The sequence below is a fragment of the Mirounga angustirostris genome, unplaced genomic scaffold (genome assembly GCF_029215605.1).
Source record: "Mirounga angustirostris isolate CCGP_5_RB_7025 unplaced genomic scaffold, mMirAng1.0.hap1 SCAF_17, whole genome shotgun sequence".
Classification (NCBI taxonomy): Eukaryota; Metazoa; Chordata; class Mammalia; order Carnivora; family Phocidae; genus Mirounga; species Mirounga angustirostris.
In genome coordinates this window covers 5,498,769-5,525,410 of record NW_026991725.1, presented here as the reverse complement: position 1 = coordinate 5,525,410, position 26,642 = coordinate 5,498,769, and the positions used below count along the sequence as shown (strand labels likewise).

The window sequence follows — 26,642 nt, the reverse complement described above, 5'->3', positions numbered from 1 at the left end:
GTGGGGCCCCGGGACGTGGGTTTTAACAAGCCCCTGGGATTTTCTGACATTCAGTCAAGTTTGAGCACTGTCCAGAAGGCCATGGGGAGCCCCCGAGGAGTCGGGCTAGGGCGCTGGAAAGGCCGCCCAGAGTGTTCTTCAGGTTGGGGCGCCCCGCCCCGTCCTCCCGCCAGGCCCCGCCCCGCCCCGCCCCGTCTGCGCCTGCGCCGGCCGGCTGCTCTCCCCACCCTACCCCCCGCCCCTCCGCGGAGCCGGGGTCGCCGAGGGGTAGCGTTGCAGCAGCCAGTCCCGCATTCCTCTCACTTCCCGCCATTGTCCCTGGTTCCTGTGGCCGCGTCTCCGCACTCGACCCGGCCGCCCCTTGGCCCCGAGGAGTGGTGAGTCATATCCGTTCTCCGCGGTGACATAAACCTCCGCGCAGCGTGGCCCGCCTCCCCGGCCGGCTCGGGGCGCAGGCGCCGCGCGGCCCTTCTCGGCCTGCAGGGGGCGCCAGAGCCCGCAGCGCCTTCCCCCGGCGCCCGCGCGCGTAACCAGCACCCTGCCCGCTGGGAGGGAGGGGGCCCGGGAAAGGCCTCTGACCCTGCTCTTCCCCACCACCTCTCCGGCTCGCGGGAGCCAGACACTGACGGTCACGGATGGGGAAACGGAGACCTGGGGCAGGGGTGTGCCTTGAGCAAGGCGGCGCACCCGGCACTGTCCGCCCCCCAGGCTCCTGGGTTTCCCACAGACCCGCAGGTGTTACTTTTATTCTCCTCGCCACCCCCACGCCATGTACTGGTGTTTCCAGTACAAAGTTGGCAGACAGTATGCCCTAGATTCTGATTATTTGTGGGCCCTGAAACATGGTCGCCCCTGTAACCAGCAAGAGCCGAGGGCAGCTTGGGTTCCTCCTGGGAAGCAAGTGGAGTCTGCTGTTTTGGGCGGAGCTCCTATTCCCTGCGCTGAGTGACCTTGTCACCAGGTGCCCCTCACCCCGACCTGCGCTCCCCATCTCCTCTGCACGCGGTGCTGGCAGCCTGGACCCATACGCTCCCCTCTGCTTTCCCTCCAGGTTCCAGAGAGGCAGGGAAACTCACTCCAGTCCAGGTATTTCAGGTTATTTCACAAGACCAGGGCCATCCAAGGGCGCCTTCCTTTAGGAAACACAGAAGGAGTCATGCGAAGGCCACACAGTGAGCTGGGACTCACACCACACCCGTCCTACCTCACACCTCTTCACTTCCTTCCATGCTGAATGCGACCTGCAGGGCCCAGCATCTGAAATGGTGAAAGGACTCAGTAAGTGGTGGTTATTGCTATTACTCAGCAAGTTACCTCCCTCTTGGTGCCTCAGTTTCCTGGAATTAGATGAGCTCATACATGGAACGGGCTTGTAGCAGTGCGTGGAGGCTGATAAGCACCTACAGCCTTCCAGAATGTGGGCTCCAGGAAGGCAGGGACTCCTCCATTGTCTTTCTTTGTGCACTGCTGTATCTCTAGCACCTAGAGCACTATCTGGTACAAAGTAGGAGCCCAGTAAACACTTGTCGAATGAATGAATGTTAGCTATTATTATTGCCTAGGCTGATTTTACTTTAGGATTTAGACCTGTCAGGGCAGGTCTGGAGGAACCGAGAGGAAGATTCTTGAGGGTCTATTTGCACAAGGGATAGAGGGCTCCCTGGGAAGAAGTCATCCTAAGGAAAGAGAGTTGAAGAGGATAAAAGAGGTTTGCGGACAGGGTGAGAAGAGGGTGATTCAGAGGAGAAGATCCTTGGTGCTCACACTTGAGTCCCAGGAGCACTGCTTAAAAGAGTGGACAGTTTCATGAGTATGCCAGAAGGAACATCAGCACTGTCTGTCAATGGTGGCTTCTTGAAAGTTTGGCTTCATACCTCCTACAGACACTGAGGATTTGGTTTTTTAAAAAGTCAGCATTTTTAATGTGGGTGGTTTAGTTCTGGGAAGCATACCTCCCAAGGCAGAGCACCTGGGAGACACCTGCAGGGCATTCCCAGGAACATCTGCAGGAATGGTTGGGGACAGAGCCAGAAAAAGCCAATTCCTGTTATATGTGGCCATATTTCTGTCAATAGACTGATGGGGGTTTGGAGGGCTTGGGCCAACACAGCTCGGAAGGGTAGCCCTGTCAGGGTTCTCTTAGTGGGGAGTGGGCTTGCTGTCTGTGGAAGTGCTCATGCAGGGGTTGAACTACCTCTCTGGGGGATAATATAATGGGCGTCCACCATCGGATGAGAGCTTGGGCTAAGTGGACCTCAAGGTTGCTACTCTGAAGCAGAAATAGTGAAGCAGAGGGGTGCCTGGGTGGCTCAGCATGTGACTCTTGATCTCAGGGTTGTGAGTTCAAGCCCCATGTTGGGCGTGAAGCCCCATGTTGGGCGTCGAGCGTACTTAAAAAAAAGAGGAAGGAAGGAAGGAAGGAAGAAAGGAAAGAAAGAAAGAAAAGAAAAGAAAAGAAAAGAAAGAAGTAGAGGGCATTTCTGAGACCACCCAGTACTGGTTCTGCCACCATGATGCCTTGGGAATTGACGCTCATGGGGAATGGAGTTTGCCATGAATTATTCCTGGCTGATTTACTCTTCTTCCTGAGGGGCAGGATAGCTCTGACCTAACCTTGCCCTTCCACCTCGTGACCTGGCTGCCCTTGATGAGACAGTGAAGTGTAGTGGAGGGAGCCTCCAAGAGTCTGGAGTCGCCAGATCTGGGTTCATATCCCACCTCCACCACTTCCTCAGCAAATCCTCTTACTTCTCTGAAACTCAATTTCTTCAGCTATAAACTGAGAATGAAAATATTTACTACTCAGAGTTGCTGCAAGATGATGTGTTCACAATGTCTAGCACATAGTAAGAGCTTAAAGAACCTCCATTCTCTCTGTCTTGCTTCAGCCCAGGGGCCAGGCTTTGCCCTCTTGGAGAGAGATGAGATCATTCTTGAAAAGAATATTGAATGTTGAAAGGGTCAAGTGGCAACTCCCTTAACTTCTCCACTCCCAGTCGATTCCCTTTTAAAATGGGGAAAGTGGGAAGGGGTTTCTTCAACTACAGCTGGCAAGTCCTGTAGCCTTTCCTAGATGTGGAAGAACATTGCAAACTGGGAACGCTGAAGGTCACAACTTAGCTTTCGCTCTCCAAACCAGTTGAGTGTTTCCACCCCTGAGCCCCACCTCTATTTCTAGCACGCCAGCAGTGGTGGGAGGTGGTGGGCTCTGACATCTCCCCAAACTCAGAACCCCTGCTCCCTCTCCCATTGGCTTGTTTTGTGACATTGAGAAGTCTCTGAGTCACAGTTTTCTAACCTTGGGACGAGGACAATGACAGTGGCTTTGCAGGGTTGCTGGGAGAGTTAAATAGTGAGCGCTATGTAAATGTTTACTAAATCACTAGAATTGTGGATGGATTAAAACAGACCTATGTAAATAGATAGATGCATAAATAGATACGGAGACTGCAGCTAGATCAAGCCTTCCCTTCCTAAACCTCCTGCTTCTTCTGAAAACTTCTCTGCCAGACTCCGCCCCTCCCAGTTCTGGCCCCCACTTCCTCTGACCACACCAGTGAATTCAAGGCTTGGGGACTATGAAGGATGGTTCTCCTTCACAAAGAAGTGGAAGATATTGAAAACCACCCATCCAACTGTCATCACTGCAGACCCCTCCTTTGTGGTAGCATCTTTTAAGACATTTACATGCAAAAACTCCTATTTGTGTTCTTTTAACAGCCCGGAAGGGGTGATAGGAATAAATATTAGTCACTTAAATTCATGAAAGGGAGCCAGAGAGACATGGAAAGCACTGGGGTTTCCCCTTTCAAGCCCCAATCAGCCAGCCTGGAGCCACGAGGTCCCATCATACTAATCACCACTACTTAATGGGTGGCCCCTAGTGCCAAGGATTCACACAGCTTATCCAGTGTCAGGGGTCCCCTTAGGTCAGTGTGAAACCACCATGTGACAGCTGAGGAAATGGAAGTCAGCCAGTGAAGTGACTCAAGGACACAGAGCCAGAACTGCTGAACGGGGATTCCAGACCCAGGTCTAAGGATGCCAAAGCCATTGCCAGTGGATTCTGGTGTCCTGACACTCTCCACGGGGGGAGCGAGGCCTGATGCTTCTCCTAGGCAGAGTTCAGGCCAGACACCATGACCAGATTGGGAGCAAGGGCCACCTGGACCCGCGTGCTCATCTTCACCAAACCTGATTGTGCCTGAGCTCTGCCTCTGCACCCTCCGAGGCTCGCAGACTTGTATCAAAGGAGCAGAACCACTCTCTATAAAGGGATTTGCAAGGGACACCTGGGGGGCTCAGTCGGTTAAGCATCTACCTTCAGCTCAGGTCATGATTCCAGGGTCCTGGGATTGAGCCCTGCATTGGGCTCCTTGCTCAGCAGGAGCCTGCTTTTTTCTCTGCCTTCTTTGTGGAGATGCTGAGCACACAGCCTCCCCAGGAGTCTGAGAAGCTGCAGGAGGATCCCAAGAAGTCAGAACAGTGGCAGGCTGGGCAGCTGTCCTCCCCCCACCCCCAATCAGGGTCAGTCAGCAAATAAGAGATAATATGTAAGCTACAGAAGGACCTGCCCTTCCTTTCTGGGCATTAAAAAAAAAAAGTTTGTATTAGTTATCTATTGCTGTGTAACAAATTACTCCTAAACCTAGCAGGTTAAAACAACATAAATTTATTATGTCACACTGTTTCTGTGGGTCAGGAATGTGGCAGTGAGTCCGCTGGGTGATGCTGTCTCCGTCTCTCATGAGGTTACAGTCAGGGTGTCAGCCGGGCCTGCAGTCAGCCGAAGGCTTGGCCGGGGCTGGAAGACCGACTTCCGCGGTGGGCCGCTCTCATGGCGGTCCCCTGGAGCCCTCCGCTCCTTGCCCCGTGGACCTCTCCATTGGGCTGCTTGAGTGACCTCATGACATGTCAGCGTACGGCTCCCAGGGCAGGCGACCCAAGAGAAAGCGAGGCAGAAGCCTTGGTCATCAGGAACCACCATGTCTGCAATCTCTTACTTGTCGCTCAGCTCTGTCCTCTGTGAGAGAGGCCCTTGTAAGAGCGTGAATATCAGGAAGTGGGGGGCATTGGGGGTCTCTTGGAAGCTGGCTACTACGAGGGACGCCAGGGTGCTACTGAAATCAAGAGGTCCCAGGAGCTTTACCAGGGTGCCCTGCTTTCCCAACCAGTTGGAGACCTCTTCAAGTTCACAGACAGCCTCCCACCTGCTGACTCTTCCCCAGAATCCCAGCCACACGCTGCCTAAGCATCCCCACTTGGAAACCCAAGCGGCATCCCCAACTACTACGCTGGGCAACGCTGAACTTCTGAATTTCCCCAGACCTTCTCCTTGCATCCTTTTTCCCATCTCAGAAGTGGTAACTCTGTCCTTCTGGTAACTCAGTCCCGAACTCGGATATCATCACTCCTCTTCCCTTTGTCTCATTTGCCATGGCCCATCCACCACCAAATCCTGCTCGCTCTGCTTGCAAACAGATGTGGGGTCCATCTGCGTCTCACCACCTCTGCTGCTGCCCCCTGGGCTGCACCCCATTCTCTCCCGCCCAGGTCACTGTCATTGCCTCCCGACCGGTGACCCCGCCCCTGCCCCGTAGTGTCTCCCTACGCGGCAGCCAGAGCGATCCTGTTCAAAGTGGGTAAAGGTCATGTCATTCCTTTTCTCAGACTCCTGCAATGGCCCCCACAGCCTCAGAGTAAGAGCCAATCTCCGCAGTGGCCTGCAGGGCCCTGCACCACCTGACCCCCAGCTCTCCTGCCTTCATGCCCTCGTGAACCTCACCTGTCCCCTCTGCCCCTCACCCCTCTGCTCCAGCCACACTGGCCTCTGCCACACATCAGACCCTCTCCCCTTTAGCGCCTCTGCTGTTCCCTTCATCCGAGACCCTTCCTTCAGAAGCAGCCAGGGCTCAGTTCCTCAGGTGTCACCTCAGTGGGGTCTGGCCTCATCCCTCCCATTTAACCCAGCAACCCTCACACCTCCTACACACCCCACCTATCTTCCCTGATTTATGTTCTTCCACTGTACTCCACATTTCCCCATCTATTGCCTGACTTAGTTGTTTATCTGTTCACTGTCTGTTTCCCCCTTTGGAATGTCAGCTGGATGAGGGCTGAGACTGCTGTCTGTTTTGTTCACTGTTGTGTCCACAGAGCCTACAGCAGTGGCTGGCAGGTGCTCAGGAAGTACCCGAATAAATAGCAGATCCTCATAGATACGGTTGTGTTAGACCCTTCTCCAGTTGCTTAGGGTTCCGGCTACAGTGGTGCTGACAATTGCCTTGGGCAAGTCACTTCTCTGCCCCTTGGTTTTCCCCTCTGTGAAAGAGGGATAATAAAAACAAATATCCCAAGATACCGTTATGTGAATGCAATGAGCTTAGGGACCAGCCCACTACTTGGCACATAGCAGGTCTTCCCGGAGAAGAAGGTGCCTTGTCCTGCATACTCTAAAAGTCTTCCTGTCCTGGTCATGGGACATCTGGGCCTCCAGGGCTCTTGGCCTTTGGGATTTTCCAGAACCGGATCAAGATCTCTTATGATTGCCAGTATTTTTCCACTGTAAAAAACCAATCTCTCTGAATTCTGCCCCTGAGAGTCACGGAAAGTTATGAAAAGGCTCACGGGGCAGCCCTGTCCACTGAGAGATCCTCTCAGGAGAGAAAGGAACTCAGAGGACACTTCACCTCATGGGACCGCAGATCTTGAGCAATACCCTCATCACCCACACACTAAATTACAGAAATCACTCATTATATCTGGAGACACCTTGGAGGAAAGTTTGTCCAGAGTCTGCAGACTGGCAGCCAAGTGCTAGAGGGGACTCAGGGACCAGATTGTTCTGTCAGGCCTGCACCACATTTTGAACACAACAAAATCTGAATACCTGTGGGCAGGTCAGGAGAGTCAATGTCTACAGACCCCGCCGCTCCCTACTGCCTCACACCTAGCCAGATTTGCATATTTGCTTTGTTTGCCTGGACCCCCGAGCAGGCCACCTGTGCACTTCACAGGCAAGACTGTAAGACACTGACTCCTTGGAAAATCATCTCAGCCTCTTGCTAATAGGATCGTTTCGGATTCCTATTTAGCCAGCAGTTAAGAGCACAGTCATCCGTATCATCCAAAACCATGGAGTCATTTGCAGGCCCCTCCTTTTTGATTCTTGACCGCCCCCCCTCCCCATCATTTTTCATACTCACCTCCTGATCCTATCTACTTAGCTCTAATAGGAGGGGAGCCAGGCTGGCTGTGCTCTTGTCCAGGACACCCTTCCTCTGTAATCTGCCCCATTGGCACTTGCTGAAGGTCCCTGGTCCTGCATCACCTCCATTGAGAGTTCCCTGTCCTGATCCCCAACCAGCCTAATCTGACCACGCTGTCTGGATGGACACCTATCAGGGCATCTTTCCCTCTGGGTTGCACTGATTTCTTTTAGGATCTGCTTCCCCCACCGGACCATGAACTCCTTGAGGTCAGGGATTATAAATTACTTAGCTTTGTGTACTTAGGGCTCAGCTGATGTGGGTACTCCATAAATGGGTCCTGAAACTGTAATAGAAGAAAGAATGAATAAATGAAGGAAGGCAGGAAGGCAGGAGAGAAAGTAGGAAGGAAGAGACTGATTCATTTAATTTGCTCTTCGCCTTCCACACATTTGCTCAGCAGGGTTCTGCCGCTGGAAACGCCCAGCCCTATCCGCTTGGATGTGTCCACCACACTTAAGAGGAATCCTGGGGTCATCTGACTGGCTCACTTGGTAGAGCACGCGACTCCTGATTTCAGCCTGGTGAGTTCAAGCCCCACATTGGGCATAGAGCTTACTTTGGGGAAAAAAAAAAATTTTTTTTTAAAAACCTAACAACTAAAAAAGAGGAACCCTGGGCCTGGGCCGGCTGTACATGACAGTCACCCCACCCTACCCCTGGCCACCATGTCACACCCAGTTTCAGCTCCTGGGATTTTTGTTGTAAATTTTATGATCTAACATATATGCCAAAAAAGACAAATAGTGTACATTTGGGTGAATTTTCAAAGTGAACATATCCATGTAAGCAGCACCCAGATCAAGAAAGTGTAAATAACCCTGTTGCCAGTCACTACTCTCCCCGGGGCTGGCCATTATTCTGGCTCTTGCCACCATGAGTTTTCCTGCCTTTTAATTTCTATAAATATGATAATATAATATATGCTCTTTTGAGTCTGACTTCTTTTACTTAATGCTGGGTTTATGAGATTTATTGAGGTTGTGGGTTTTTTTTTTTTTTTAAGATTTTATTTATTTATTAGAGAGCAAGCGAGAGAGAAACAGCATGAGAGGGGAGAGGGTCAGAGGGAGAAGCAGGCTCCCCGCTGAGCCAGGAGCCCAATGTGGGACTCAGTCCCAGGACTCCAGGATCATGACCTGAGCCGAAGACAGTCGCTTAACCAACTGAACCACCCAGGCGCCCGAGGTTGTGGTTTATTCATCCTCATTGCTATATAAAATTTCATGATATAATACTCCACGATTTATTTATTCATTCTGCTGCTGGTGGACATTTGGGTTGTTTCCAGGTTTGGGTTATTCGGACTAGTGCTTTTTTTTTTTTTTAATGGAGGGGTGGGGGGCAAGGAGGGGCAGAAGGGGAGAGAAAGTCTTTTTTTTTATTTTAAGATTTTATTTACTTGTTTGAGAGAGAGAGTGAGTGAGAGAGAAAGAGCACAAGCACGGGGGAGGGGCAGAGGGAAAGGGAGAAGCAGACTCTCCGCCGAGTAGGGAGCCCGATGTGGGACTCAATCCCAGGACCCTGGGATCATGACCTGAGCCGAAGGCAGACGCTTAACCAAATGAGCCATCCAGGTGCCCTGAAGAGAGAGAACCTTAAGCAGGCCTCACTCCCAGAATGGAGCCCAACACGGGACTTGACCTCACAACCCTGAGATCATGACCTGGGCCAAATACCAAAAGTAGGCCGTTTAACTGACTGAGCCACCCAGGCGCCCCCAGACTGGTGTTTTCATGAGCATTCTTGTACACATCTTGGGGAACATGTGCACACCTCATCTATCTGGGTGGGAATAGCTAAGTTGTAGGCGAGGCGTATACTCTCTTTTTGTAGAGACTTGCCACTTTTTTTTTTTTAAGATTTTATTTATTTATTTGAGAGAGAGAGATCACGAGCAGAGGGGAGGGGTAGAGGGAGAAGCAGACTCCCCGCTGAGCAGGGAGCCCGAGGCGGGACTCAATCCCAGGACCCTGGGATCATGACCCGAGCCGAAGGCAGACACCCAACCGACTGAGCCACCCAGGCGCCCCGAGACTTGCCATTTTCCAAAGTAGCTGTGACCATTTCACTCCCAGCAGCAGTGTGTGAGAGTTCTAGTTGCTCCATATTCTCACGGCTGCTTGGCATTATCTGTCTGTCTGTGTCCAGATATTCTGGTGGGTGGATTCTTTTGTTTTGACCACACATTCCATCTCACCGGCAGTGCGCTCTGGCTCCCTGAGTTTGGGGTGGGTTCTGGAGAACCAGCTCCTCTGGTCCTCGGCTCTTTCCCTGCAGTTTGGATCTATAGCTTGTGTCCACTCCTTCAGGTCTGTAACAGGCCTCTCAACTGTGTCAGAGGACCCCCTTCCATGCGGAGCACTCCACCCTCAGATGACAGTACCCCGCAGTGTGGACCACCAGGAATGAGGATGGGAAGGGGGAAGAAAGGCATAAGGAAGCTCTTCTTCGAAGCCCATACAGGCCCTTCTCAAGACTACAGCTCACTTAGCTGGCCACCTGTGGGCCCTTTTCAGGTGTCATACTCAAAACAATGAGTAGGCATAACAAATAATTGAATAGGGGCACTCGGCTGGCTCTGTGGGAAGAGCACATGACTCTTGATCTCAGGGTCAGGAGTTCAAGCCCCACATTGTGCATAAAGCTTACTCTAAAAAAAATTAAATATAAGAAGTAAAATTATAAAACTCGTAGAAGAAAACATAGGGTAAATGTGTATGACCTTGGGTTTGTCATTGGTTAGATGTGACTACAAAAGCACAATCAAAGGAAATGGGATAAACTGGATGTCATCACAATCAAAAACTTTTGTTTTTCAAAAGACAATATCAAAAGAATAAAGACAACACAGAGAATGGGAGAAGATATTTGCAAATCATTTATCTGATAACAGGCTTGTATCTAGAATATATAAAGAATGCTTAGGGGCACCTGGGTGGCTCAGTTGGTTAGGCATCTGCCCTCAATGAAGGTCATGGTCTCAGGTTCCTGGGATTGAGCCCCACATTGGGCTCCCTGCTCAGCGGGGAGTCTGCTTCTCCCTCTCCCTCTGCCCATCCCCCCACTCCTGCGTGCGTGTGCGCGCGCGCTCTCTCTCTCTCTCAAATAAATAAATAAAATCTTAAAAAAAAATAAAAATAAAAAAATAAATTAAAAAAAACTTGGGGGATGGGAAGAATGTTCTAAAATTGTGGTGATGGCTGCACAACTCTGAATATACTAAAATCCATTGAATTGTAGACTTTAACGTGTTGAAGTATATGGTATGTGAATTAGATCTCAATAAAGCTGTTATAAAAAATAATTAAGGGGGCACCTGGGTGGCTCAGATGGTTAGGCGTCTGCCTTCGGCTCAGGTCATGATCCCAGGATCCTGGGATCGAGCCCCGCATTGGGCTCCCTGCTTGGCAGGAAGCCTGCTTCTCCCTCTCCCATTCCCCCTGCTTGTGCTCCTGCTCTCACTATCTCTCTCTCTGTCAAATAAATAAATAAAATCTTAAAAAAAAAAAAAAAATTAAAAAGTCGTTGAAATCCTCACTGCTGTTCCTTGGGAAAATGCTGAAAGGGAAGGTATGGGTTAAATGGATAGTTGGCCCCCCCAACCACCAAGATATGTCTGCATTCTAAGCCCCAGAACCTGTGAATGTGACTTGATTTGGAAAAAGGGTCTTTGCAGATGTAATTAAGCATCTAAAGAGGAGATCATTCTGGATTATCCAGGTGGACCCTAAAACCAACAGCAAGTGTCCTTATAAGAGAGTCACAGAGGAGAGATCTGCAGGGAGAAGGCAGGGCTGTGTGGAGACAGTGACTGGGGTGATGCAGCCACCAGCCAAGGGATCACTGGAGAGCCCAGAGGCTGGGAGAGGCAAGCATTCTCCCCTGGAGCCTTCAGAGCACCCCGCCGGCACCTTGATTTCAGACTTCTGGCCTCCACAACTGTGAGAGAATGAATTTTGGTCTTTTTAAGCCATCAAATTTGTGGCAATCTACCTGGTAGAGCCACCCTAGGAATCAAGCACAGGGAATTACTCGAATCATGCACCAACGCTTTTAAAGGCCCACTTCCTCAAGTGTTTTTGTCCTTCTGTCTTTCTGTCTTTCTGTTCTTGCATGAGGGGCGCCTGCTGCCAGTCTCCCTCTTGCCTCCCTCCCAACTCCAGTGCCTTCCATGGCAACCCAGCTGGGGCCTCAGCACTTCTCCTGTTCCACCCGGAAAGCCCAGGAGCTGGAGCTCTCCTTAGTGGTGGCAGGAAGAGGAGAACGTGAATGCCCTTCCTGCCTTTCCCTGTCCAGATCTTTCCAGGGAATAGCCACATAGTTCTCCCAACTGCCCTTTGATTTCTCCCCAGCCCTCTTCGCCAACGTCCTCCCCATCACTATTTGGCCTTTGAAACAACCCGGGAACCAGCCCACTTCTCTCCATCCCTTTGTCTCTCCTTTGGGTTCAGGCCCCCAACATCTCCCCTTGGACCACATGTCAGGTGTCCTGCCCCCTCAACCCATCTGTCTCAAGTCCACTCGGGCCACTCTAACAAAATACTACGGTCCTGGTTCATGGAGGACCGTACCCTCACTGCATACTTTCACTCTCAGTGGTGAAAGGGGCGAAGGCATGAATCCCAGAGCCCTCAGGACCTCGTCACCCCGCTAAGGCCCTACCTCCTGATACCATCACCTTGGGGGTTAGGATTCCATCATATGAATTAGGGGGAGAGACACAAACACGGGGTCTATAGCCCCACCCTTCACACTTCAGCCCCAGAAAGTGTTCCAGCAGCGCAAGTCGGAGCATGCTATGCCCCAGCTTAGACCCCCCTCAGTGTCTCCCTCTGCTCTAAGCCTGTATCCAAAGTCATCAGCCTGGCTTGGGAGGGCCTCATCCTCCTCTTTCTCCAGCCTCCTCAGTGCCCTACTGACAAGCACACTCCTCTCAATCTCCTTGCTCTTGCACGGGTTGTTTCCTCCTCCTTGAGCGCTCTGCCACCCCCACCCCCCAGTCCCCACACTGGCTCCTCCTCAGCCTTTGGCCCCAGCCAACACTTCCTCAGAGGAGCCTTGTCTAATCCTCTAAGTTAGGCTGAGTGGCTCCTGCTCTGTGTCCCCCCAGCACTGATATTCATCTCCAAGCTCACCTACCATACACTATAGCTGCTGGGACTTCATGGTGCAGCTCTCTGGGCCATTCTTGCTCATCACTGGACCTCCACTGCCCAGCCCCGGAACGTACTAGGCAGTTCGTATCAAGAGATACTGCTAACTTCATTATTTAATGAACTGGGGGAGCTGGGCAGGGGATTGTTGACTCACTATCCAAATTTAGAAGAAGGGCAATATGGAACAAGGAAAGATAAGACTGGGGTGCCTGCCCTCCTCCTGTGCCACAGCCAAGTGGCTGCCCTTGCTTCCTCCAGGACGGACCTAAGCCCTTCTGCTGGGAGCCTGCAGCTGGAGCACAGGAGAGATCTGGAGCACAAAAGGAGAGATTTCACCTCTTGTGGGAACAAGAAGCTCTACTTTGGCACCCATGCCTTAGTGTGTTTACTCGAAGAAAATGGGTTCCCAACCCAGCAAGCGGGAATCACTGCCTCTGCATTGGTCAAGATCATGGACACCAACATGGATATTGTCTACAAGGATATGGTCACCAAGATGCAGCAAGAGATCGCTGTTCAGCAAATAATGCCTCAGATTGCTAATGTGAAAAAAGGTATTATTTTGGAGAAGAGTGAATTTTCAGCCCTCAGAGCAGAAAATGAGAAAATAAACCTTAAATTACATCAGTTAAGACAAGTAATGGATGAAGTAACCAAAGTCCAAACAGATACCAAATTAGACTTCAATCTAGAAAAGAGCACAGTGCAAGAATTGTATTCATTGAATGAAAGGAAGCTGCTGGAAATGAGGACAGAAATGGTGTCATTGCATGCCCAGCAAGATCGGGCTGTCACCCAAACAAACAGGAAGATAGACACTGAGGTCACTGGCCTCAAAACCATGCTGGAGTCTCACAAGCTCGATAACATTAAATATTTAGCAGGGTCTGTATTTACGTGCCTAACAGTAGCTCTGGGATTTTATCACCTGTGGATATAATAAAGTGCCTATTTAAAGAGAGAGAAAAAAAAAAGAGTGGGGCGCCTGGGTGGTTCAGTCGGTTAAGCGTCTGCCTTCGGCTCAGGTCGTGATCCCAGGGTGCTGGGATCGAGCCCCATGTCAGGCTCCCTGCTCAGCGGGAAGCCTGCTTCTCCCTCTCCTCCCAGCTTGTGCTCTCTCTCGCTGTCTCTGTAACTATCTGTCTCTGTCTCTCAAATAAATAAATAAAATTTAAAAACAAAAGTCTTTAAAAATTAAAAAAAGGTAAGATTGCCTTTGCTGAGATCATAATATAAACTAACATTTATTAAGAATCTTATAAGCTTTAGGAGCCTTTAAACACATTTAGTCATTCCACAAACATCTGAGCACCCACTGTGGGTCACATACTAAGAACATGCATGTGGATAAAACAGTGCTGGTCCTGGGGCGCCTGGGTGACTCGGTCGGTTGGCAGAGCCAGAGAGGCCAACCACACATGTTGAGCAACCTCAGGAGAGGTAGGCCTAAGGCACCCAGAGGTGAAGTGACACCCGAGGCCACACTGTTACTACCTGACAGAGCTGAGGCTTGAATCCTGGCGTGCCTGGTTTCAAGTAGCTCTTTTTTACAAAGCCATCCTGCCCCAGGGATCGCCTTAGACAAGGAGCCTGGAGTCCCTACGCAGGGGCCTTTCTTTTCAATCATAAGGCGGTGAGGCTGTTCTATCCACAGATGGGGCTTTGGTTGGCAGCTCTGTAAATGAAAACACTGCCCTTTGCCCCGGGAGACTTCCTCTAGCTCTTTTAAGAAAAATTCCTCTGCCTTCCAGTCCTTCCAGCCCTTGCCAAGGACCCTTCAGCCCTAGACTGAATTACTGCTTGATAGACGAGGTCAATTTGGCAGCAGCTGGGTCCCAGAGTCTCGCAGAGCTGTGCAGTGACCGTGGTCAGTGGCCGGGCTAGGTCCGGAAGCTGCTGGCCCCTCTCCTGGGCTCCCTCCTCTGCCTGCCTGCTGTCCCTCCTGCTGGCTGGAGGGCAGACGGAACAGACAGGAAGAGCGCAAGACAGTCTGGTGGCCAAGCCACACACCGGCTCCTGTCTGGGCCTCTGTCCCTGTGTGTCAGGCAGCCAGGTCTTCATGGGGCCCTGCCACCTCCCCATCACACCCTGAGGATGCTCCTTCCCATGCAGAGTGTCTGCTCAGTGTCCACCTGCTGAATTATTGTCTAGCACATTCGGTAGGGGGGTTTCTTTTAGAGTTCTTTGACCGGATTTTAACACGTGTCTGGGAGTGAGGTCCCCATACACAGCACCAAGCATTTTGGACACTGTGTACCCGGAAATGACATCAGATCCCACAGATCGAGGGCTCAGTCTGACACAACTGCTTCCCCCACCTCTTCAGACACCAGTCACAAGCCCCAGGCTGTTAACGTGCGCTGCAGACTCATTTGCTAGAGTGGCTCACAGAACCCAGGGAAACACCTAGTTTCATTTATCAGTTCACTAACGGATATGATAAAGGATACTAGACATAGAGATACCTGGGGCAAAGTCCTGAACAAAGGAGCTTCTGTCCTTGTGGAGCTCGGGGCCCTGCTCAATGGCACAGGACAATGGCCTGGTTCCCCAAGCTTTCTGAAACGAAGGAAAAGGACCCACAAGCTGTCCTTTTGGGTTTTTATGGAGGCTTCATGACGTAGTCATGATTGACCAAGTCATTGGCCTTTGATTGATTCAACCTCCCCAGAGGTCAGGTGGAGGGTGGGGCTGAAGGTTCTGACCATTTAGTCACAGGGTCAGTCCTCCTGCTCACCAGCTCCCACCCTCGGGTGGATCCAAAAGTCACCTTCATTAATAACACGTCACCCATATCACCTTCACAGTTCTGGAGGATTTTCAGGACTCGTGAAGACCAAATATATCCGAGAAATATATGAGTCAGCTGAATGACCAAATATGTATTTCTTATAAATCATTAGATCTCAGGGATGTTGTGGGTTGAATTGTGTCTCCCCAAAAGACATGTCCGAGTCCTGACCCCTGGTACCTGTGAATGTGACTTCACTTGGAAATCAGATTTGTGCTGATACATTGGATAAGTTTGGACCCTCCATCCAGCAACTGGCCCCCTTACAAGAAGAGGGAAATCTGGCCACAGAGACATGCACAAAGGGAAGACACACAGGGGGAGGGCCATGTGAAAATGGGGGCAGAGATTGGAGAGATGCAGCCATAAGCCAAGGATTGCCAACAATCACCAGAAGCTGGGAAGAGGCAAGGTGGGATCCTCCCCCAGGACTTGCAGAGAGGTCTGGGCCCTGCTGACACCTTGATTTTGGATGTCTAGCCTCTGAAACAGTGAGAGAATAAATTTCTGTTGTTTTAAGCCACAAAGTTTGTGATAATTTGTTACGGCAGCCCTAGGAAATGAATAGGGGAGGAGAGAGAGAGCTGACAAAAGTGTGCTGGTAGCATGGAACCACAGAAAGACCTAGACAACCAGAGGTTCGCTTCTTAGCTGTGTAAATACATGCAGGTTACCTCCCCACTCCGAGCCTGGATTTGTATGTAGAAGCAGTCAGCAATTTTAGGAGTTAGCTAGAGTCCTTGGCCCGAAGAGAAGATGGGGCTGGTGGTGGAGAGAGGATGAAGCTGAACACTGTCTTTTATTTATGTATGTATGTATGAGAGAATGAGAGACAGAGAGCATGAGAGGGAGGAGGGTCAGAGGGAGAAGCAGACTCCCTGCCGAGCAGGGAGCCCGATGCGGGACTTGATCCCGGGACTCCAGGATCATGACCTGAGCCGAGGGCAGTCGCTTAACCAAATGAGCCACCCAGGTGCCCGTCTTTTTTTTTTTTTTTAAGATGTTATTTATTTATTCGAGAGAGAGAGAGAACGCATACACAAGCTGGGGGAGGGGCAGAGGGAGAAACAGACTCCCTGCTGAGCAGGGAACCCTGACTCAGGGCTCTATCCCAGGACCCTGGGACAGGGCCAGGATTTAACCCTGAGCTGCTGGACCACAAAGCCCCTTTTCTTAACTGATGTGGGAAACAAAGGCAGAAGGAAATGTAGATAAAATGAAATATCCTTATAGGGGCGCCTGGGTGGCTCAGTCGTTAAGCGTCTGCCTTCGGCTCAGGTCATGATCCCAGGGTCCTGGGATCGAGCCCTGCATCAGGCTCCCTGCTCAGCAGGAAGCCTGCTTCTCCCTCTCCCACTCCCCCTGCTTGTGTTCCTTCTCTTGCTGTGTCTCTCTCTGTCAAATAAATAAATAAAATCTTAAAAAAAAGAAATGTCCTTACAACCTGCAAATTGATTATTTGTTCCCCATTGTCAGTGTCTACCTGGGGCACCGGTGGGGAAATCTGAAGCGGGCGGTGTTACGTCCGGGGGTTGTCCTTGACCTTGAGGGTAGAAGGAGCCATGGCGCCCTAGGCATTGAGGATGCTATAAGAACAGGTATACGGGCTGCAGCCAAGGTGGTGCAGAAACAGGAGGAGAGGGAGGGGAACACAGAAGAGGTGAGGTGCTCCAGGAAGGCTGGAGGCGGATAAAAGCCAAGAGGGCAGAGAAAGAGGTCCCCCAGTCCTACAGCCTGTCAGCTAGGACAAATGAGCAGATGCAGGTTTTTTCCACCAAGAAGTAGAATTAGGCAGTCCATGTCAGGCTAGAGAAGACAGGGAATTTCCCCCAAACAAAGGGAATTTCAGCGGCTGCTTGGGACTATTCCTTAAAGTCCCCGTCCCAAAGTAGAATAATCGCAGTTGGCTCCAATTATAGCCATTAACCCGGGAAATGAGGGAGAAGCCCCCACATATGTTAGAAGGAACAGTAAGAGAGGCAGTGTCCCCTTCGTCAAGGAGGGCCTGTGTTTCCTCCAGCAACCTGGGTTTATTCTGAGGAGGCATATTTAGATAATTATCATCCAACATATCAGAAGGGAGATTACTGGTCTGGTTACAGACCAAACACATTGTGCAAGAGGCCCTTAGGTCCAGGTCCTGATTTAGAGCCCTGGAGCCCTGGATGGTCCTAGGGTACCTCTGTCTGTTTGCCCTGTTTCCGGGAAAAGAGATCTAATTGATAGATCCGACTGAGGTTGTGCAGGGCCTTTCTTAAATTTTGCAATCTGAATTGTTTCCAGGGGTAAAAGGCATCCCAAGGGAGAATCCTTGGGGACTCCCATGGTCCTTGGGAACTGAAGACAAGGTCCATTTCCAAAAATCCCCCCTGACTCCCAGGTGACATCCCACGGAAGTTATGTCAGAGGTTCTGGGTGTTAAAAGCGATCAGAGCGTGCCTCATATGAAAATTGCTATTAGGGGTGCCTGGGTGGCTCAGTGGGTCAAGCATCTGTTTGAAACAGAGAGGGCATCAAGTTTCTGGGTCTTATTACCATCCCAGCCATGGTATGAACTTAGAGGATTGCAGCCTGAGCAGTCGGCATGAAAATGTTCCAATAAGACCATACTCTTTGATCTGAGCCAAAGGCAGACGCTTAACCGACTGAGCCACCCAGGCACCCTGATAATTGCCACTTTCATGGAGTTCAAAATTTTAAAAATTTCTCCCAACGCTTCTTCTTTGACTTATGTGTTATTTAGAAGTGTGTTTCCTCTCCAAATACTTTGGAGTTTTCCAGCTATCTTTTTGTTACTGGTTTCTACTTTAATTCCATTGAAGTCTGTGAGCATAACTCTAGAGGAACAGAGTTATATATCCTGGACATTGCGCCTGTTATGTTATGAGGACTCTGGGTTCTGTGATATTCTCAAAATGTGTTGAAATTTTGTTTTATTGGGCAATTAACTTCAAACTCTGCTCTTGGATGGCAGCCCAAATCTCAGTTTAGTTTTGGGTTTGGTTTTTTTGTTTGTTTAAATTTTTCCTCAGCTGAAGTTGCTTCCGTGCATACGTGGTTCAGAGATTGAACCACACCTATCCACAGGATCTGGGGTTGGGGCTCTCCCTCTTTGTGTCTCTCCTGTCTGGGGTTGCTCCTTCTACTTCCCAGTAGCTGTGGTTCATCTGAATTTGTCCTCTGGTTCCTTAGGTCATAAAGACTGCAGGTTTTCTATCTGTGCTATGATAACTGTAACCTGCTCTCAAGATCAAAAATAAAAAATGGGTAACTTCCTCCTTGTCATTCCCTAATGCTCCAGAGTCTACTTGCTTTTATTCATTTCCCGGGGCCTTGAGGGTGTGTGTGTGGGGGGGGGGTGTTGTCAAGAGTTGTTATCTGTGGGAGGGTTGTTCAGTAAGATCTTAACTGATTATCCCGGAAGAGAAACTCCCCAAACCAACTCATGGAGAGGTAACATGGCCACCCAGCCAGCAAATTGAAGAACTGACATTCAAACCCAGGCCTAACCAGCTCCAGCCCCTGCATGTACTTTGTATTATTCGGATCTGTCTTCTATTCCCCCAACTGAGAATCCCAGAACTTCTGATTGTTCAGGTGACAATAATGGGGCCTTCCAGAGTCTCTGACTTTCCCTTTGCACAAAATCTATCAAAAGTAAGAAGGGGATTTTACTCATGGTCTTTTTGTTTGCTTGTTTGCACAATATCTGTCCTGAGAAAGGGTGATGACCCAAATACATCAGCTTTGAAGTTAGAGGATCTGTGTTCTAATCCTGCCCCTAATGCCTGGGTGACCGTGGGCAGGTCGCTCCAATTTCCTCATCTGTAAAATGGGGGAAACAATGGTATTGACCTCAAAAGCTTGTGGTAAAGATTAAATGTGCTACTTCACATCAAGTTCCAAGTACAATGCCTGACATGTCGTAAGCACTCACTAGATGAGACTGTCGGTCAGGGGTTCTTCCTAACCGGGGCCAATTGGGCTGCTCTGTGAGGTATTTTCTGGAGAGAGGAGGCAACAGGTCCCTGAGCTCAGGACCCCACAGAGAAGACACTGCTGACATCCCTGACATCTCAGCCTGAGTGGCACAGGGCCTGGAGATGGGAGGCGGGGACATGTTTGTGGGGAAAGGCCCAGGAAGAGTGAGCTCCCACCTAAGATGCGCAGCAGGGCTGGGAGGTCAGGCCAGCTCTCTGAGCTCTGCTTTCTGAAACACTGGTATTTTCACTCCGGTGAAAAGCCCAGTTCTCATCACAGGCTGAGCCTTGTGAGCAGGGGGGTGGGGACAGGCGTCCAGGGGCCCCAGAGGAGGGGGCTGTGAGCATGGCCACCACAGAAGGGCGATGAGGAGGAGCTTTCTGTTCTATTCTTCTCCAGTGGGCTGGAACGGTGTCTGGAAGGAACACAAAGAGAGGCAGGGAAGGCAGTGAAGGAGGAAGGGAAGGGGCGGAGGGTGGGAGTGGGGGCTGGTGCGTGGGACTGGGAAGGCACAGAGAGAAGGCTGTTGTGGGGATGACGGGGATGGGGGTGGCACTTGGTTCTGCTCTGGGCCTGGAAGCAGGCCAGCAGGCAGCCGCCCCCTCACCACGGCCAGCCCCTCCTGGGGAGCCGGCACTGCACTGCGGCAGGAAGAGAAAGCAGGGCAGGGTGCAGGGGTGAGAGGGTGTGTCTCTGCCCACCCACCCCTGCCTCGCTAAGGAAATGCCTAGGCAGCGAGCACTGACTCTGTTACGCCCTTCGACCCATCTAACTTATTTAACTGGAAAAAAACCTCCCTGCCCAGACAGACTTGGGGATCATGAAGCTCAGAGAGGGCAAATGAGCCAAGGTCACCCAGCTTGTAGGTAGCAGAGCTGGGAAGCTCCTTGCCCTACACCAGCTGCCTCTACCATCCCCAGCTGGGGCTTGGCCAGGGGTGCGGAGGAGCAGGGACAACAGCCCAAGGGCCTCTCAGTCTTTTTCCGCTGCCTAAATCTGGCGGGCTCTTCCTGAAAGCTATCCTCCCTCATCATTCATTCATTCATTCATTCATGAGCGTCCGAGGCAGTGTGCTGGACCCTGGGGAGACCACACCGAACAAGCTACATACGGTCCTTTCCTCCCAAAGCTCACAGGCTAAGTGGGGTTCCTAAGGAGACTCAGAGTGATTTGGAGTAAATTTTAAATCCAGTACCCCCTCCCCCAACTTCCACACACACACACATCAACACACACCTGCCCCTTCCACCACCACCACACACGCCTGCTTTCGTACACACACAGTCTCTCAGCTGGAAACATGTTCTCCTGGGAGCCTCCAGGGTTCCTCACGCAGCCACTTGCTGCCCTGTCCACCCCTTGTCCCCAAGGCCTGAGTTTCTGTGGTTGCTCAGGCTCAGGCTGGAAGCGATGCTGCCCTTGACTAACAGACCAGCTCCGAGTCAGGCAATGTAGGTGGGGAGCCCGCAGTCAGCTGGACCCGAAGCCACAGCTCTCTTCCTCAGGTTGATCCCCCTTCTTAACGGCAAACCTTGGGAAAAGCATGAAAAGCAGTGGATTCCGATTTTTCCAGGCTGGGGGCGAGCCGGGGTTCAGCATTAGGAGAGAGGTAAAAGGAAGAGAGACATAGTGATTGCATGCCAGGCACTGTGCTTCAGGAGCTCCTCAAACCCTTCCTCAGCCCTGATGGGGACTCTGGGGGGGCATTCTCTTTGTATTTTACAGGGTAAGGAACGGAGACTCAGAGAGGTTAAGTAACTTGTCCAAGGACACATAGCTAGGAAGTAGCAGATCTGGGACTCCTGGCCCTTCACTACAATGCGGTGGCTTCTGGTCCTGTGGCCACCTCCTTTGTGCTGCAGGCAGCACAGTGTCCTCCTCCTCTCCCTCACCCCTCCCACCTCTCAACAACCCCACCACCCCCCCGCTGCCCTCCCAGCTACTGGACTTTGCTTCTCACCTCCTCCTCCACCTCACAGCAAGCGGTCAGGGCCACCTTCCTCCATAGTGCTGGGGAAGTTTTGAAAGAGAAGCATAGCGCCTTGAGACCACAAACAGACCAGGACCCCATGGCCCAGGTGACTCTCAAACAGAGTCAGTTACTGGGATACATGAAATGTCCTCTCATCGAGCCATGTCATCCAAGCTACAGAAATGCTGGACCAGAGCCAGTGGGGGGAGAAAGAAAGCTAAAGAGAGGGTTTGAAATGAAATGTTCTGATGGGGGCCAGGGCCTCTGGGGCTGCCCACTTGATGGGAGGCCAGACTCCTCACTGCCCATTCAGCCCCACCATGGCCGCTCTAAGCCTGGGTTATAAATAGCTGGAAATATAAATGTTGAGCAGGGAGAGCAGAGTCTGGCTTGTTCCTGGGCTGAGAAACAGGGACTGGGGGTGAGGGGACAGTGGCTGGTCTGGAAACAGACTTAAGGTTTGCTGGAAAGATCTGTCTCTTCCAACAGCAGCTGTGAGAGATCTGGGTCCTGAGCTGCCCCAGGGTGGAGACCACACACACCCTGCTTTGGGTATCTGGGGGTGCCTACGTCCTTCCTAGATGACCATGGACCCTTCACCAGGGCCAGGATGCTCTGAGGTCTCTGCCAATGGGGAGGAAACTCACATGCATTGAGCATCTACTAGGTGGCGGGCACTGGGCACATCATGATGTCATCACTGAGATAAATGCATGAATAGCAACCATTCTTTTTTTTTTTTTAAGATTTTATTTATTTATCTGACAGAGAAAGACACAGCGAGAGAGGGAACACAAACGGGGAGTGGGAGAGGGAGAAGCAGACTCCCCGCCGAGCAGGGAGCCCGATGCGGGACTCGATCCCGGGACTCCAGGATCATGACCTGAGCTGAAGGCAGTCGCTTAACCAACTGAGCCACCCAGGCGCCCCACATAGCAACCACTTCTTAAGTAGCTGCTACCTCAGCAAGCCCATTGCACACTTTACATACAATGATATTGTTGTGCTATGATTGTTCATGTCAATAACACAATAATGCAATAACAGTAACACAAAAACACAATGACACACAGTAACTACAATAACAGTAACTACAATTTCTTTTTTTTTCTTCAAGATTTATTTATTTCAGAGAGAGAGAGCATGAGCAGAAAGGGCAGAGGGTGAGAGAGAGAGAATCTCAAGCAGACTCCATGCTGAGTGTGGAGCCCAATCCTACAATCATGATATTACAACCTGAGCCAAAACCAAGATTTGGATGCTTAACTGACTGAGCCACCCAGGCACCCCAGTAACTACAATTTCTTGAGCACATTTCATGCTTCAGGCTTTGGTTTAGGCTTTACAGATCATCATCATCATCATCATCATCATCATCATCATCAGGCTGCTATTTGTTGTCAAACTCATGGCTGCCTTGTTCAGCATTTACTAAAGATTTGTTAATTTAATTAATTTATTTGAGAGACAGAGAGAACACAAGCAGGGGGAGGGGCAGAGGGAGAGGAAGGAACAGACTCTCCCCTGAGCCAGGAGCCCGACGTGGGGCTCGATCCCAGGACCCTGAGATCATGACCTGAGCCGAAGGCAGATGCTGAACCATCTGAGCCACCCAGGCGCCCATATTAAAGATTCTTATTTGTCTCGAGTAACCTAATCCTTATATCTGCCTTGTGAGGTAGTTACTCCTTTTTTTTTTTTTCTTTAATGTCCAGTGCATGTATTAACTCCCTCGTTTTGAACTTGAAGAGATACATGTGAAGATGGTACTTGGCTGGTCATGAGATGGGAAAATAGCAAGATTCCTTGAGGTAGGTATTGTTACCCCCATTTTGCAGATGAGGAAACTGAAACACACAGAGATTAAATGACTTGCTCAAAGTCACCTGGCTAGCAAGTGGCAGATGGAGATTTGAATTCAGGTCTCTCACTCCAAAGCTTAGCTCTTCCCACAGCACATCTCTGTCCAAGGCAGCAGATGTGGAGAAATGCTTGTTGGGTGAATGAATGAATGAATGAATTAACATGTGTCTGCTGGAGGTGATGGGTGGAATTTCCAAGCCCTGAGAGGTGAAGCAGATTGCTCAAGGTCACAGAGCCAGATGGTAGCAAAATAGGTGAGGAGTCCTGGCTCTGGTCTTACAGTGCGGGCTTCCCTCCCAAACCTTCTTGCTTCTTGGAGTAGAAACAGCCTCTTTTTGGCAACCGTTTTGCCCTTACTCATGTCTGAGATAACAGTAGATTCCAATTTCCAGGCCAATTCATTTCCCACCCTTTAGGGAGCCTGGCAGAGGCCCAGGGCTGGGCGCTGCCCCTCCCCACACAAGCAATCAAGGGTAACTGGCCAGTCAGTCACTGGAGAGTCATTTTCTTATCTCCCCCTTTCCTCCAGGTTCTTCCAGCTGGAGGGCCCAGAGTTCCTGCTGGGTGCGGAGGTGTCCCCTTGGTCCTCAAGACTGTCTGGGCACCACCTCCCCACCCAAACTTCCCCATGTCTGCCACTGGGGGTCTGTGCAGGGTTGTGCGGACAGCTCTGCAGCCTTGGGCAAACCAGAGGCCCTTCTCTGGGTCCAGTTTTACTCCTCCGCCAAGACGGGGATCGACTGAGTTGCCTTCCAGGTCTCACCCCACTTCCTGGGCTCTCTGGTGATGAGCCAGCGGGGCACCTCCTGCAGCTCACTCTTGCCTGGGAGGAGGGGGCAGGGAAGGAGCCCGGGCCGCCTGCCAGGCTCCCTGAAGGGTGGGAAATGAGTCGGCAAGGAAACTAGAATTTGCTGTTAATCCAAGCACGAGTAAGGGCAAGACGGTTGCCAAAAAGAGGCTGTTTCTACTCCGAGCAGCAAGAAGGTTTGGGAGGGAAGCCCGCACCAAGAGACCAGAGCCAGGACTCCTCACCCTTCCTGCGGCCACCTCCTGCTCCATCTCCCACTTCCTCGTCCTCCCTTCTCTCGGACACACTTTTCCAAAGAGCATCTACACGCCCTGCTGTCATCTCATTTACCCTTTCACTCTTGCAGGGGAGTTCCCGCCCCTGCTCTCCTGTCCCTGATCTCGGCCTGCATCCCCCACTACCATGACCGTGACCATGACCGTGACTGTTCTGCTCTGTAGCAGCTGACCTATCTGACCACTATCCAACACACCCTCTGTCTTCCTCTGATCTCCAGCCCTTCCCACTCACTCTTCAACATGGGGGTTCTCCCAGACGTGCTTCAACTCTCCATCCTTCCCACCCGCCCCTAGCCTCTCCTTCCCTCCCAGGGCTTCACCAGACTCCCAAGACTGCATTCAGCAAACGCCACTCTTCCGAGCCCCTGGATCCCTAAGAGCCCTGACCTCCCACCACTTCCTCAGGGGGGCCGCAGCCCCTCAGATGCAAGATGCCACAGCCCGTCATCTCATCCTCTTTCTCCCCTAACCCGATCGCCTTCTGCAGGCACCGCCCTTCGCCTGGTTGCTAGGGCAGAAGTATCCGATGCATTCAGATGTCCCCCATGGCTGCCCAGCCCCTCTCCCACACCCTCCTACTCCTCCTCCAGAGCCTCTCCTACCGCCTAAATGGTTCTCAGCTGCAGCAGCCCCACAATTCTCAGTTCCGGCCCTCATTTCCTCTCACCAGACCCTTTCTCCACAGAGTGGCCCGGGAGACTGCTTTAAATACAAATCAGATCATGACACCATCTGCTCGAAGCTCTGCATGGCTCCCCATGGCTCTTGGGAACAGTGCACACCCCTTAGCCTTGTAGACCCACGACTGAGCCCTTCTCTGCCCCTCCATCTCCCTCCCCTTCCAACTCTCACCTATATAATTTGTCTTCAATGATTTGTTTTATTTATTTATTTATTTATAGAGAGGGAGAGGGGGGTGGGGCAAAGAGAGAGAGAGACTCCTATGCAGGCTCCACGCCCAGAACGGAGCCGTAGGAGGGGCTCAGTTTCACAACCCTGAGACCATGACCTGAGCCGAAATCAAGAGTCGGACGCTTAACAGGCTGAACCACCCAGGTGCCCCTGTCTTCAAGATTTGACAAATGGTTTTATTAAAGTGTACTTTATATGTAATAAAAGTCACTCATTCTAGGTGTAGAGCTTGAATGTGGGTGATTGAGTACAGTTATATGCACGTTGCTATTACCCTGAAGGTCCCCTTGGGTCCCTTTGCAGCCCCTCTCCCCAGCCCCAGGCAGCCATGGATTTGCATCATGTCATTATCGCTTTGTCTTCTCCAGAATTTTACATAAACGAAATGATGCCATTTGTAATCAATCTGTGTTTGACTTCCTACATTCAGCCTGATGTTGTGGGATCTGTATATACTACTGCATGTGTTAACATGTCATTCTTTTGGGCGCCTGGGTGGCTCAGTTGGTTAAGCAACTGCCTTCGGCTCAGGTCATGATCCTGGAGTCCCTGGATCGAGTCCCGCATCGGGCTCCCTGCTCGGCAGGGAGTCTGCTTCTCCCTCTGACCCTCCCCCCTGTCATGTGCTCTCTCTCATTCTCTCTCTCTCAAATAAATAAATAAAATCTTTAAAACAAAACAAAACAAAACATGTCATTCTTTTTATGGTTGAGCAGGATCCCTTCGTATGAATATACTACAACTGGTTTATCTGTTCATCTGTCAGGGGACATTTGCTCTATCATTTTTGGCTAATATGAATAATGATGCTGTGAACATCGCCGTACTAGTCTTTGTAGAGACCTGTTTTAATTTCTCTTGGTAAATACCTAGGAGTGAGATGGCTGGGGCGCATGGCGAGGGTGTGTTTAATTTTATAGGGCCCTTTCATACCGCTCTCCGAAGTGGCCAGAGTATTTTACATTCCCACCAACAGCATATGAATGCTCCAGTCCCCCCCATATCCAATGGTCAGTTCTGTCTCACATTAGCCATTCTAAAGGGCATGCAGTGGCACATCATCTCCTGATGACCACTCACGCTCACGGACTTCTCGTGTGTGTTCTGGCTGTTCTTACGTCTTCTTTGGGGTGCGCCTGTTAAAATCTTTTGCCCATTTCTTAAAAAGATTTTATTTTTAAGTAATCTCTACACCCAACACGGGGCTCGAACCTACAACCCCACGATCACGTTGCATATTCTACCGACTGAGCCAGCCAGGCGCCCCTTGCCTGTTTTTTATTGGGCTCTTGCTCTTGCATGTTTTTCTTTTCCTCTTCCTTTTTTTGGTTTCCTTTCTTTGAGTCTTAACAGATCTTATTTTTTAAAATATTTTATTTATTTATTTATTTATTTGACAGTGAGAGAGTGAGCACGCGCAAGGGGAGGGGCAGAGGGGGAGAGAGAGAGAGAATCTCAGGCAGACTCCACACTGAGCACAGAGCCTGATGCGGGGCTCCATCTCACGACGCTGAGAGCATGACCTAAGCTGAAATCAAGAGTCAGACGCTTAACTGACTGAGCCACCCAGGCACCCTCCTAACAGATCTCTATATGTGTTTTATATATGC

The 26,642-nt window shown here is 50.9% G+C and overlaps 1 protein-coding gene and 1 long non-coding RNA gene across 5 annotated transcripts; both read left to right on the top strand.

Annotated features, from left to right (window-relative positions):
• LOC135362906 (uncharacterized) lies at window positions 1–26,328 on the top strand. Of its 4 annotated transcripts, none has more exons than XR_010408327.1 (5): window positions 1–377; window positions 1,052–1,278; window positions 7,669–7,792; window positions 22,887–22,982; window positions 23,564–26,328. It is a non-coding gene; the product is annotated as an uncharacterized LOC135362906 (long non-coding RNA). The 4 variants fall into 4 exon arrangements; XR_010408328.1 differs by having other exon boundaries at window positions 2–377; window positions 7,672–7,792; XR_010408326.1 differs by lacking the exon at window positions 1,052–1,278 and having other exon boundaries at window positions 10–377.
• Window positions 10,827–19,290, top strand: LOC123854768 (mitochondrial calcium uniporter regulator 1-like). Its single transcript, XM_045890258.3, has 2 exons — window positions 10,827–10,841; window positions 12,423–19,290. The coding sequence occupies exons 1-2, from the start codon at window positions 10,827–10,829 to the stop codon at window positions 13,365–13,367; spliced, it is 960 nt and encodes a 319-aa protein (XP_045746214.1). The 3' UTR covers window positions 13,368–19,290.
• Window positions 26,329–26,642: the final 314 nt, after the last annotated feature.